Source organism: Scyliorhinus canicula, chromosome 2 (genome assembly GCF_902713615.1).
Source record: "Scyliorhinus canicula chromosome 2, sScyCan1.1, whole genome shotgun sequence".
Classification (NCBI taxonomy): Eukaryota; Metazoa; Chordata; class Chondrichthyes; order Carcharhiniformes; family Scyliorhinidae; genus Scyliorhinus; species Scyliorhinus canicula.
In genome coordinates this window covers 210,714,621-210,728,050 of record NC_052147.1, presented here as the reverse complement: position 1 = coordinate 210,728,050, position 13,430 = coordinate 210,714,621, and the positions used below count along the sequence as shown (strand labels likewise).

General features: G+C 46.8%; 1 protein-coding gene across 1 annotated transcript in view; it reads right to left on the bottom strand.

Annotated features, from left to right (window-relative positions):
• The window catches only part of LOC119961932 (cytochrome b reductase 1), a 35,609-nt gene extending 34,448 nt beyond the window's left edge, over positions 1-1,161 (bottom strand). Inside the window, exon 1 of the mRNA XM_038789502.1 lies at positions 846-1,161. Within this exon, the coding sequence (XP_038645430.1) occupies positions 846-1,032 (187 nt within the window). The 5' untranslated portion in view covers positions 1,033-1,161. The remainder of the gene's footprint in view (positions 1-845) is intronic.
• Between the last annotated feature and the right edge of the window lie 12,269 nt (positions 1,162-13,430).

Below are 13,430 nucleotides of genomic sequence, written 5' to 3'. Positions count from 1 at the left end.
ATTGGACATTCTGAATTCTTCCTCCATGTACCCGAATAGGTGCCGTAGTGTGACGTATGGGGATTTTCACATTACTTAATTGGAGTGTTAATGTAAGCTTATTTGTGACACTAAAAGTGGATTTTTTTATTATTAAGCTTGACTCAGTGGGAGATGACCAGGAATGATGGTTATTGATATTGCTGTCATGGGCGGTTCATCACCCGACTGTTCAAGGATCATACTTTCAGTTAGATACAAAATTTAAAAATGCCACAAGTTTACGTGTATAATTTTACAATGTTTTTTTCATATAAATTTAGAGTACCCAATTCATTTTTCCAATTAAGGGGCAATTTAGCATGGCCAATCCACCTAGCCTACACATCTTTGGGTTGTGGGGGCAAAACCCACGCAAACAAGGGGAGAATGTGCAAACTCCACACGGACAGTGACCCAGAACCGGGATCGAACCTGCGACCTCAGCGCCATGAGGCAGCAGGGCTAACCCACTGTGCTGCCCTAATTTTACAATGTTGACATGTGATCACAAGAGTAAGACTCACACAAATCATGGTATATTTGCTGAAGTGTACTTGCTCTTGGAGAAAGAATCGACCACCCCCAAAGTTCTGGTACACAATGGGAACAGGAGTAGACCTTCAATATGAACAAGGCTGATCTGGGGCATCAACTCCACCATCCCACCCCAGCCCTATATTCCCCGAGAGGCCAAAAATCCGTCCGTCCCACCTTGTTTCCTGCGGGCCTCGAAATTCAACGAACAACTTAATTGTGATGCATGAAATGAATCCCCTCACTCACTTGCCCAGTTCGTAACATTCAGCCCCAACGCTCACACGTACCGAATCCATTAATGAAGATCAATCCGATGGTACTGAGGACTGGGTGCCAGTTAAATTCCAGTAGTCCCCGGTCCCACGCCAATCCCCCTCTCCAGTGGAGCACCCAAATCAAAACGAGCAGAACCGAGAGGCTCCCCAGTAACGCCGCGGCCACCAGGAACACAACAAACTGCCGAAACTTCTCCATCGCCTCTTCGCAGAGACGGTGCGGGCTGTTCTAGAGGCTGTAATCCCGGTTATTGGAGTAACTCCGGGGAGAGGCGCCTTCAGGGGTGCGGGCGCAGCCTTGATGATTAAACTTTAAACTGTTCACTGAATTGAGGGTTGATCCATCGCATTGGGAGTGAATATTTTTTTTCGAAAAAAAACCTGTTTTAAAACTAAAATGTCACTTTTAACAAATAAAATAATGTACAAAATATTTTAGAAGTTTCTGTAACGGTGCGCATGCGCGAGCTGTCACGCTGAGACGCATCTATAAGTATTTTGTTAGTTGCCAGATTTATGCTGCAGGTACAGTTAGGTCCAATAAGTAACACGGTCGACAATATATGGGGATTTTTTGTTTTTGAAGTGTTTTAAACAGCAACCAAGAAAGCATAGAAATTAAAGGTCTTTATTTTCATGTCAGTCCTGAGATTCACAGACGCCTCTGAACTATTGCAGTGGAGCAGTTTTGGAAATGGCTCCGGTTCTTCAGTTTTCTGGAGGTGGGTAAGTTGTGGAGTCAGACTCCAGTCCAGTGTGAATCAACAACTTTGAGCTAGGAAAAGATGGGATGGAGTGTGGGACAATTAAATATCACTCCTGTCTTTGGGTAAATCAGTTACCATGGTTATAACTGAGCTATGGCATCACAGGCTCTTTTGAAACATAAACAATTATTTTAGAACTTGTTTTGAAGTAATTTGCGTCCCAGATGACCATAGGCTGCTTTGCCCTTTGAGGGGGAGAGCTGGCTGGTGGTGATTTAACCTGAGGATCACCACATCTCAGGCGGGACGGGACGGGGGGGGGGGGGGGTTGAGAAGGCAAGGCCTTCATGAATATGTTTTATTCCAAACATACTCAAAAAATCTCCACATCAAAAAATATCCACATAGCACCAACAAATCACAGTATATACAGTATGTTCAATTTTCCCCCTTTTAACTCCCCAACCCCTCGAAACAAAACTCAAACATCGACAGAAACAACCTCCACCATACTACTACAGCTCCTCGGATCCCCTGAGGGCAAACGTAATTTTCCCCAACCTGAGGAACTCGTATAAGTGCCCAAACCACACGTGACCCCCGGTGGCGCTGCCGACCTCAATTTAAGAGAATACGTCGACGGGCAATCAGAGAGGCGAAGTCCATGACATCAGTCCTCTTCCCCTCCTGCACACCCAGCACCTCCGACACCCCAGAAATCATCACCATAGGATCTGGCGTCAGCTTCATCCCAATAATCCCCAACAGTCTCGAACACCTCCTACCAAAACTGTCCAATTATATGCACCCCCAAAACATGTGGGATTGGTTCGACGGCCTCCTCGCGCACACATCCACCACTCTCGGGAAGAACCCACTCATCCGGGCCAAAGTCATATGGGCCCTCTGCACCACCTTGAACTGTATAAGGTTCATCCTTGTTCAGGAGGAGGTTGAGTTGACCCAGCGTATTGCTTCATTCCACACTCCCCACCCAATGCCCATCCCCAACTCCTCTCACTTCCGCTTAATCCCCTTCACCCCCAACCACCTATCTATATCCTCAATCTTTCCATTCCCCACTCCCCCACATCCGGGAGCAACAATTCTAGCAGGATGTACTCCGGCACCTGGGGAAATGAGGGCAATTACTTCCGTGCAAAATCCCGCACCTGCCAATACCGAAACTCACTTCCCCTTCTCCTCGGTACCTGCGGAAACAAATAATCACTGCCTTTGGTGGCTCACTCGCCTTTGGTTTAGGCCTCCATGCCCAATGAGCCCGATCCAGTTTGTACCGAGAGGGATCTTTCCCCTCCCCATCAGCTCCGCTCTTGGCAAAATACTCTGTCAGCTTCAGGCTCGTCACCCCTTCGGGCAGGCCCATGATCCTCAGATTGTGCCGCCTAGATCTGTTTTCCAGGTCCTCCACTTTGGCTCGCAGACCCTTGTTGGCGTCCACCACCCTCTGCAGCTCCTCGCCCATCGAGGTGAGCTGATCACTGTGTTGCAACAAGTCCTCCTCCACTCCCTTCAGTTTCTCACCCTGCTCACGCACCATGGCCGATGTTTTCACCGGGGCAATCACCTTCTCCACCAGCACCTTCAATACTGCCATCATCTTTTTCCTCATCATCTCCATGTGCTTTGCGAACTGTTTTTCAAGTTCCACAACCATCACCTTGGTCATCTTTTCTGCCGAGAACAATGAGGCTCCACCCAGCGACCCAGGCACTGCCATCCTTCCACTTGCTGAGCCGAGCCTTCCACTCTACGTTGAACCTTCATTCGCCCCCTTCATGGCAGCTTTCCTTCGGGTTTTGGACATCTTTCTTCCTTATGTCTTCCTGCACTATTCACTAAAAGGATTCAGATGGGCTCCCTGATTTGACAAAAGGAGCTGCATAAACAACTTGAAGTCGTGACTGGGACTAAACCATAAAAATGTTTCCGAACAAGTTCACACACAAATTTGCATTTGAATTGTGCAGCTTGCCACCTCCCCTCATCAAGTCAACTGGTTGTTACAACAGTGTGGTAAGTTAGCCGAGGATAGGATTTTGTTAATGAAATTGGCTTTTAACCTCTTGTGTGTTGTGGCAAAAATATATTCCCCTCTGAAATATGCTTTATAGATATTGTACAAGAATGGGGGCAGCAGGGTAGCATGGTGGTTAGCATAAATGCTTCACAGCTCCAGGGTCCCAGGTTCGATTCCCGACTGGGTCACTGTCTGTGTGGAGTCTGCACGTCCTCCCCCTGTGTGCGTGGGTTTCCTCCGGGTGCTCCGGTTTCCTCCCACAGTCCAAAGATGTGCGGGTTAGGTGGATTGGCCATGCTAAATTGCCCGTAGTGTCCTAATAAAAAGTAAGGTTAAGGGGTGGGTTGTTGGGTTACGGGTATAGGGTGGATATGTGGGTTTGAGTAGGGTGATCATGGCTCGGCACAACATTGAGGGCCGAAGGGCCTGTTCTGTGCTGTACTGTTCTATGTTCTATGTTCTAATGCAGATTCTTCACTTTTCTTCCAATAGAAGAGTAAAGACATCATGAATTCTTCTCAGAATAAAGAAACAGAAGACCTTTTAAAACCATTGCAATTCTGGAATTGCATTTTTATTTCCCAAATTTGTAATGTAGAATTTCTTTTGACCTGAATGAGACTAAGTCTTTTGGGGAGTCCCATCTCACAAAGCAGTTTCAGAACTGATAGCACAGTGCACTCAAAGAACATGCACCCAAAACATGTCCACCTGCTATAAGATCACCAACTGTGTCTGCAAGCTTCAATATTGTACATTGGGAACGAGTTCCATATGTTTCAGGATGGCAGAGAATAGGTTGACGAGTTGTACTATCTGATGCGAGGTTAATGGAAGCCAACCTGTAGAATGGGGAAGACATTGCCTATGGTGGATGCAGTTATGTGTTATGTATAATTCAGTTATGTGATGTATTGGTCAAAACAGCTAGCTTCTAATTTACTTTTTGATTGACTAACAAGAGTGAAACATGTCTTCCCAATCGCACTGCGTTACTGCATCTCCCAAAGTACAGAGGATCCTTGATGGTGACGGGATTCCACCACTTGCTGCACCTCGTCTGTGCCTTTTCACTCCCCTTGGAATACCTGTATCCTCTGGGATCATTGTAGCTGCATGGTGCTTGCATGGTACATGCAAATTATGACAGTGAGAGGGACACAGGTTGTTCGGAGGTGCTGCTGGTAGGCTGCTGTTTCAGATCTACAATGATCGAGAAATGTCTACTGTTTTAATGATATAGTCAAGAAGCTTGTAGTACAATATGCTAACCCTATAATGCGACTAAGACAAGAAAACTGAATAACACTGGCTCATCAACTGGAATGGGGTTGCAACTTAATTTCCTATACCTGCTTTTATAGGTCATTCAGAGCGGCTACCTCCAAGGGAATTGAGGGCTGATGATTTCTCAACCACTCTGTTCAGGTCTGTTGCCTTGTATTTGGTACTATCTTGTTGTGCAAGCATGGTAGCAGTCTCAACATGTTAGCACAGTAGCTTAGCACTGTTGCTTCACAGCTCCTAGGTCGCAGGTTCGTTTCCTGCCTTGGGTCATGGTCTACATGGAGTCTGCAAGTTCTTCCTGTGTCTGCGTGGGTTTCCTCCGGTTTCCTCCCATAAGTCCCGAAAGACATGCTGTTAGGTAATTTGGACATTCTGAATTCTCCCTCTGTGTATCCGAATAGGCACCGGAATGTAGCGACTTGGGGCTTTTCACAGTAACCTCATTACAACATAAACCTACTTGTGACAATAAAGATTATTAAATTAAAAGTAGCATGGTGGTTAGCATAAATGCTTCACAGCTCCAGGGTCCCAGGTTCGATTCCCAGCTGGGTCACTGTCTGTGTGGAGTCTGCACGTCCTCCCCGTGTGTGCGTGGGTTTCCTCCGGGGTGCTCCGGTTTCCTCCCACAGTCCAAAGCTGTGCGGGTTAGGTGGATTGGTCATGCTAAATTGCCCATAGTGTCCTAAAAAGTAAGGTTAAGGGGGGGGGGGGGGGGGGGGGTTGTTGGGTTACGGGTATAGGGTGGATATGTGGGTTTGAGTGGGGTGATCATTGCTCGGCACAACATCGAGGGCCGAAGGGCCTGTTCTGTGCTGTACTGTTCTATGTTCTAGAAGGAGCACATGTAGAGTAGTAGGCATTCTTAAGCTGCAGCCGATTGTTGGGGAGATCAAGTAATTGTGCATTGTTGAGCCAGGTTGTGTTAAAGTGCTTTCCTGTTTAAAGCTCTTTGAAAATCTGAATACTTTAACTTATAATTTACAGCTATAATATGTGCCACATGAGCATATGGCAAATGTGGTTAGAAATGGCAGAACAGTATGTTTGTGAGTAAATGATATGCACCAACATTAAATATACAAAGGATTGCTCTGTAACACCTACTGGCATGAAAACATTTTCCATGTCCTTGGCAAATGATTCAAACAGTTTTGAATCTGGTCATCATCTTCTGCCAGACATTTTGCTCTGCTGCCTTTGGATATTGTGCCCTGCAATGACAAACAGGACACACTCAGTCCATGCAGCTACATCTCCATTTCAGAAGCTATCAAGAAGGAGGCTGTAGTTCGGGTTACACCTTTGCTAACCTAAAAGCGCAGTTTACTGCCGACACACTTATTTGACTGCTGCTTTATTTGCTGCTACTTTGTTGCCCCAAGCTACCGTAGGAAAGGCTCAATGATACTTTAAAATATTTATAGCTTTTTTTTGTCCCCTATATGCAACTAGTTACCTCTAAGTAGCAATAGTTTAAATTGTAAAATCATGCTTTAAGGGCTGCTGTCCAGAACTAATGTATCCTAGTGATTTAAGGAGACATGTCTAATGAGGAATTAACTGACCGTAAATACTGTCAAGACACCCAGGTCTAGTGTGCGGTCAATTCCAGCCCCACTTGACCCAGAGTCGCAACACAGATGAAGTTAGAGCTTATTTAAAATACCGGAGGTCCTTGGTTGAGCTGAATGAACCACATTCACTAGGTTTGTAACTTTAAAATGTAAATAACGTTTATTGGGCACAGTGTTATAGTTAAAAGGACAGAATTTGGTACTGATTATTTATTCCCCCTTTCCTAACCGCCCTTCCTAACTTGCCCCCCTCTCTACACGTTATTAAAAGGGTAATTAAACGGCACTTTGTCGTGTTTTTTCACCTCAGCAAGGAACGCACTGCTGAGGCCGCACTTTAATCATTTCCGTACTGACGAGTAGTGGGGGGACCCCCTCCCACTTCCAGGGTCCTCTAGCCCCCCCTCATCCCACCTCTTATGGGCAAGACACCCCAGGGTCTGATGCCTGGCATGGACAAACTGGCACCCAGGTACTGCCAGCCTGGCACTTCCACTTGGTGCCTGGATGGCAGTGCCAAGGTGTGCGGGTGCCAGCGGGAGCACCAGGTTACTATCCTACCCAATGCCAAGCCACTCGGGTGCCTCTGATGGCCTGGGAGACCCCCCCCCAAGGTGTCACTATGCACTATGGTCCACGTTTGTGGAAACCAGTGTTAAATGGCGCCCTGGTGAGGTCTCCCAGGTGTGGCCATTAGTTCCTGGGCACGTGAGAATCCGATGCAGACATATGCCCAGTGAGGGCGAAATCCGCTTGCAACATCTCACAAGAGGCCTCTCACGAGATTCAACGGCCTCGTCATGTCACCAAGAAAGGTGACAGGACCGGTAAACCGTGCCCATTGACTCTGTTTCTTTCTCCATGCAGATGCTGCCAAGCCTGCTGAGTTTTCCCAGCATTTTCTGTTCAAATTTTAATTTTCCAATTGTTGCAGATGCAATCCGTGGCCACAGCCAGTGTATTACAAGTCACTACTAGATGATGTTCAAACAAGCAATGCAAATAAAACGTCCCTTGGGTATCTAGCAGTATTTTGCTTTTGTGAATTATCAAGCAGCAGTGTAACGATGACTAAAGTTTATGGTTTATTTCCAGTCTACCAACTGTTAAGTCCTGGGGGAACAGATCCAGATGGACTGACATTCAAACGTTTAAGTTCACAGATGGTAGACATCTGGAGTTGTTCCTCTTGTCTTTTTAACATGCTTTTCATGCATTATTTGCCTAAATCAATTTTGGTTGAGCAAGATTCTATATTTTAAAGTTATTTACAACCTTGCAGCCTGGACTATTTTTGCCCCATTACTGGTGCAGGAGTTCTCTAAACTGCCCTAATTTTAATGCATGTGTTATTCAATTATCTTTTCTCTTTCATGGATGAACTTTATTTGATACTTCAGAGTATTAGTTCTGTTTTGAAATGCAGTTAAATACAGAATACTTATATTTTCCTGAAAGTGGTGGATTTCAATTTGTAATATATTTGTAATTCTTGTCACTTCTTTCAGTGTAATTTGAGCCTACAAAGCATAGATAGTCAAGCAGTAAAGTGGCTAAGGCTGATGAGATTTATAAAAATGTCACACTTTGGTTCCATTTGATGGGGTCATGATACATGTATTTTCATGTGATAAATGATATAAGATGTGACTGGTTCTGCCCTTTTAACCTGTTTGTGAGTGAATTAAATGTTGAGGAGTTCGCAAGTCTGACATTTCAGCATATTTAATTGCACCTGAAAACCATAAAGATACATTTTTTAAAAAATATTTTTTTATTCCCCTCCTTTTTCACATTTCTCCCAAATTTACACCCAACAATAATCAGTAACGAATGCAATGTCAATCCCCATATCAATAACAATGATCCCATCCTCCCACCACACCCCAGACATTGGCCCGCATGCTAACATAAACAAATGACAAAAAGGAATCAGGAATCACCCATAGTCACCATTAACACATACAGTCCCCCCTCCCCCCCAATACTCCCAGCCCCCAACCCTCCTAATGTTCGATGTGATCCGATTCTCAAAAGTGCATAATGAATAACGCCCATGAATTGTAGAACCCCTCCATCCTTCCCCTCAGTTCAAATTTGACATTTTCAAGTGTTAAGAATTCCAGCAGGTCCCTCCGCCGCGCCAGGGCACAGGGTGGAGAGGTTGATCTCCATCCTAACAGGATCCGCGTTAAAGGCGATCAATGAGGCGAAGGCTACAACATCTGCCTCCACGCCCGTTTCCAACCTCGGCTGGTCCAACACCCCGAATATGGCCTCCCGAGGGCCCAAGTCCAGTTTCACATGCACCACTTCAGAGATTACCCTAAACACCTCCTTCCAGTAACCCTCAGCTTTGGAATGGACCAAAACATATGAACGTGGTTTGTGGGGCCTCCCCTGCAACGTTCACACACATCTTCTACCCCCTCAAAGAGCCGGCTCATCCTTGCCCTTGTAAGGTGCGCTCTATACACCACCTTCAGCTGTATCAGCCCCAACCTCGCACATGAGGTGGAGGTGTTCACCCTCCGGAGCACCTCACACCAGAACCCCTCCTCCATATCCTCTCCCAACTCTTCCTCCCACTTTGCTTTGATCCCTCCTAGTGGCGCCTTCTCCTCCTCCAAAATAGCCCCGTAAACCGTCGATATTATGCCCTTCTCCAGTCCCCCTGCTGTCAGCACCTACTCCAGCAATGTGGAAGCCAGCTCTACTGGGAAGCTCTGTATCTCCTTTCTGGCAAAGTCTCGAACCTGCATGTATCTAAATATTTCCTCCTGCTCCAGCCCATACTTCGCTCCCAGCTCCTTCAATCCCACAAACGACCCCCAAGAAATAAATCTTTTAGTGTTCTAATTCCTTTCTCCTCCCATCTCCGAAAATTTCTGTCCCACTGCCCTGGCTCATATCTATGGTTCCCCCGAATCGGCATTTCCCTTGACCCAGCCCCCAACCCAAAGTGCTGTTGAAACTGCCTCCAAATTCTCGACGAAGCCATTACTACCGGACTCCCTGAGTATCTCCCGGGGCCGTTGGGATCGGCCCTGTCGCTAGCGCCTTCAATCCCAACCCCCTACCCAAACTCTCCTCCATTCTGACCCATTGGGAGTCAACCCCTCTGACCCAGCTCCGTACCTTCTCCACATTCGCCGCCCAGTAATAATACATCAGGTTCGGGTTCACAAACCCCCTGCCTGCCTTCCTCTTTGTAGCAGCACCTTTTTAATTCTGGCCACCTTCCTTCCCCGTATGAACAAAGTAATCATCCCTTCCATCTCTGTAAAAAATGCCTTTGGCAGGAAAATCGGCAGGCATTGAAAAATAAACAGGAATTGTGGCAGTACATTCTTTTTAACCGCCTGTACCTGACCCTGCAATGACAGAGGGATACCATCCCACCTTGCCAGATCAGCTTTCACACTCCCCACCAAACAACGGAGCCCCCCCCAATCCCGGGCAACCTGTACCCCCAGGTATCTAAAGTGAGTCCCTGCCTTATGGAATGGCAGCCCCCTCACCCCTGCCACCACAAAATATTCACTCTTGTCTAGATTTAATTTGCAACCTGAGAAAGACCCAAACACCTGAAGCAGCTCCAATACTCCCCCTATTGACACACTTGGTTCCGACACGTATAATAACAAGTCATCGGCATATAAGGACACCCTATGCTCTAGCCCCCCCCCCCCTCCCCCGCACTGTCCCTTTCCATACCCCTAAACTTCTTAATGCGATGGCCGATGGCTCAATCGCGAGTGCAAACAGCAGGGAGGACATAGGACATCCCTGCCTAGTCCCACAGTGGAGAGGAAAGTATTCTGAGCTGATGTTATTTGTGCGGAAGCTGGCCCTTAGCTCCTTCTATAGTAGCTTTACCCAGTCCACAAATCTGGGTCCAATTCCAAACCGCTCCAGGACTGCCATCAAGTACCCCCATTCTACCCGGTCAAACGCTTTCTCGGCGTCCAATGCCACAACCAACCTTCCTTCCCCTCTGCCGGTACCATAACCTCGTTCAATACCCTCCTAATGTTCGAAAAGAGCTGCCTCCCTCTCACAAATCCCGTCTGATCTTCACCTATCACCTCCATAAAGATACATTTAAGTGATATGTTATAACATATGCTTTCCAGAGGTTTTTCCCTCTAACCCTCTAGTCTATGGCTTCATTCAACTTTGAGGTACATTATTTATCTTCACGTTCCTAACCCAGAGTTTCATATGTTGCCATTATGGGGTTTGAGAACTTGTTCATCTCATTACTTTCATCCATTATGTACAAACAATAACCAGAGGTATCTGTTTGAATTTCTTTTCTTAAATAAATTTAGAGTACCCAATTCATTTTTTCCAATTAAGGGGCAATTTAGCGTGGCCAATCCATCTAGCGTGCACATCTTTGGGTTGTGGGGACGAGACCAATGCAAACACGGGGAGAATGAGCCGGGATCGAACCTGGGACCTCAGTGCCGTGAGGCAGCAGGGCTAATCTGTTTGAAATTCTTAATACATGTTGCTGGCTTGTGAAAATCTGCATTGATGTTTCACGACAAAGCAATTCAAGAAACAAATGACATTTTTAACATTTTTTTATCAACCATCAAACAGTCAACTCAGGGCGGCTCGGTGGCGCAGTGGTTAACACACTGCTGCCTCATGGCTCCAAGGATCCGGGTTCGATCCCAGCCCCCGGGCGCTGTCTGTGTGGAGTTTGCACATTCTCCCCGTGTCTGCGTGGGTTTCACCCCCCACAACTCAAAAATGTGCAAGTTAGGTGGAATGACCATGCTAAATTGCCCCTTAATTGGAAAAAAAAGAATTGGGCACTTTAAATTAAAAAAAACTCTCACTTCAGCAGCTTTATATTTTGATAGTTATGAAATGAAATGAAAATGAAATGAAAATCGCTTATTGTCACGAGTAGGCTTCAATGAAGTTACTGTGAAAAGCCCCTAGTCGCCACATTCCGGCGCCTGTCCGGGGAGGCTGGTACGGGAATCGAACCGTGCTGCTGGCCTGCTTTAAAAGCCAGCGATTTAGCCGAGTGAGCTAAACCAGCCCCTAAATATGGGTTTATTGATTAGAAGAAAGACATGTTACCAAAGCTTTTTGTTTTGCACCATCAGGACGCAAGAATGCAAAATTTCAAATGAGCACAACAAATTATACTATGAAAAAAAGCTGCAGTGATTGGTTGGCAAGTTTTCTGAGATGTTGCCATGGAGAAAACACCAGGAACTATATGTTCCCCATGTTTTGGATCCTCACTTATGAATGTTGCTTCTTGCAAGCATAAATGCTTTTTAAAAAGCTTTTTTAAAAATATATTTTGATTCAAGGATTTGTACATATATACATGAAAATATCAAAAGACCAAAACATCAACATGAACAGAAACTACAAACCTCCAACCCTCCCCGATACCAACACCCCACCTCACCCCGCATTCCTAATTTTCCTGACCTTATCCCTCCCAGCCCCTCTATTCCCTCTCTCTCTCTCTCTCTCTCTCTCTCTCTCTCTCTCTCTCTCTCTCTCTCTCTCCCCCCCCCCCCCCCCCCCCATCACCTGCTGACCCTCAATCCATCTTGCAGAAATCAATGTACAGTTTCCACCTCCCGGTGAATCCCTCCTCCGACTCCCGCAAAGTGAACTTGACCTTATCAACTACAGGTATTCTGCCAGATCACTCACCCATACCCCGCCTTCGCTGGTTCCCAGTCCTGCCAACACAACAAGATTTGTCGCTGGGCTATCAGAGAGGCAAAGGCCAATATATCAGCGTCTCCCTAACTGGACTTCTGGATATTCCGACACACCAAGTTTTGCCACCTCCGGATTCAGGGCCTCCCCCAAACCCAAAATCCCTGCCAGAACCCCCTTAGCTTTGGACATGATTCGCAGGCCCTCTCGCACACCTATCCTCCACCCCTGCAAAGAATCGACTCACCCTCGCAACCGTCCTGTGGGCACCTTAAATTGGGTGAGGCTCAACCTCGTACACAACAAAGTTCACCCTCCGCAGGGCCTCCTTCCACGTCCCAGCCTGAACCTACATGACCAACTCCTCCTCCCATTTGTGCTTAATCTCCTCCACCGGAGCGTCCTCCCTCTCTATCAACTCACTGTAGATATCTGACACCCTCCCTTCCCCAATATCATCCTCCGAAAGCAACTTGTCTGACAACACCGGTGGCGGCAGCCTCGGGAAGGACAGCACCTCTCTCCTCACAAAGTCCTTCACCTGCGGATACCCAAAACATTGCCTTTTGGCAACTCATACCTCTCCTCCAACTCCTCCAGTCCTGCAAACTTACCCTCTATAAATAGGTCCCTAAAGTACTCAATTCCCACCTGCCCTCACCCCTAGAACCTCGCATCCAGTCCTGCTGGCACAAATCTATGATTGTTACATATCGGCGCCCACAATGACATACCCAAAATGCTGCCTACACTGGCTCTACACCTGTAACGCTGAAGCCACCACTGGACTCACAGAGTACTTGACCGGCAAGAATGGAAGGGTCACCAACAAGTGCGCTCAAGCTCACCCCCCTACACGATGCCGCCACCATCCGCCCCACACACCGATCCCTCCTCCACTGCCCATTTCTTCATTATTGCAATGTTGCAGTGTTCACCACCCAATAATAATTCATCAAATTTGGTAACGTCAGCCCCCTCTCCAGATCACCCTCCTCACCAGTGAGAGTCTTCCCTCTTTCCCCCCCCACACAAACCCCTAAATTATCCCATTCACTTTCCTGAAAAAGGACTTGAGAACAAAGATGGGGAAGTTCTGGAATACGAACAAGTATCTGGGCAGCACCATCATTTTAACCCACTGCATGAGCCCAGCCAGTGACAGCGGAACACATCCCACCTCTTGAAATCCGCTTTTATTCAGTCATGCCAAGTTCAGTTTGTGTAGCTGGGCTCAACTCTGCACTACCTGGATTCCAGGATATCGAAATCTCGCCCA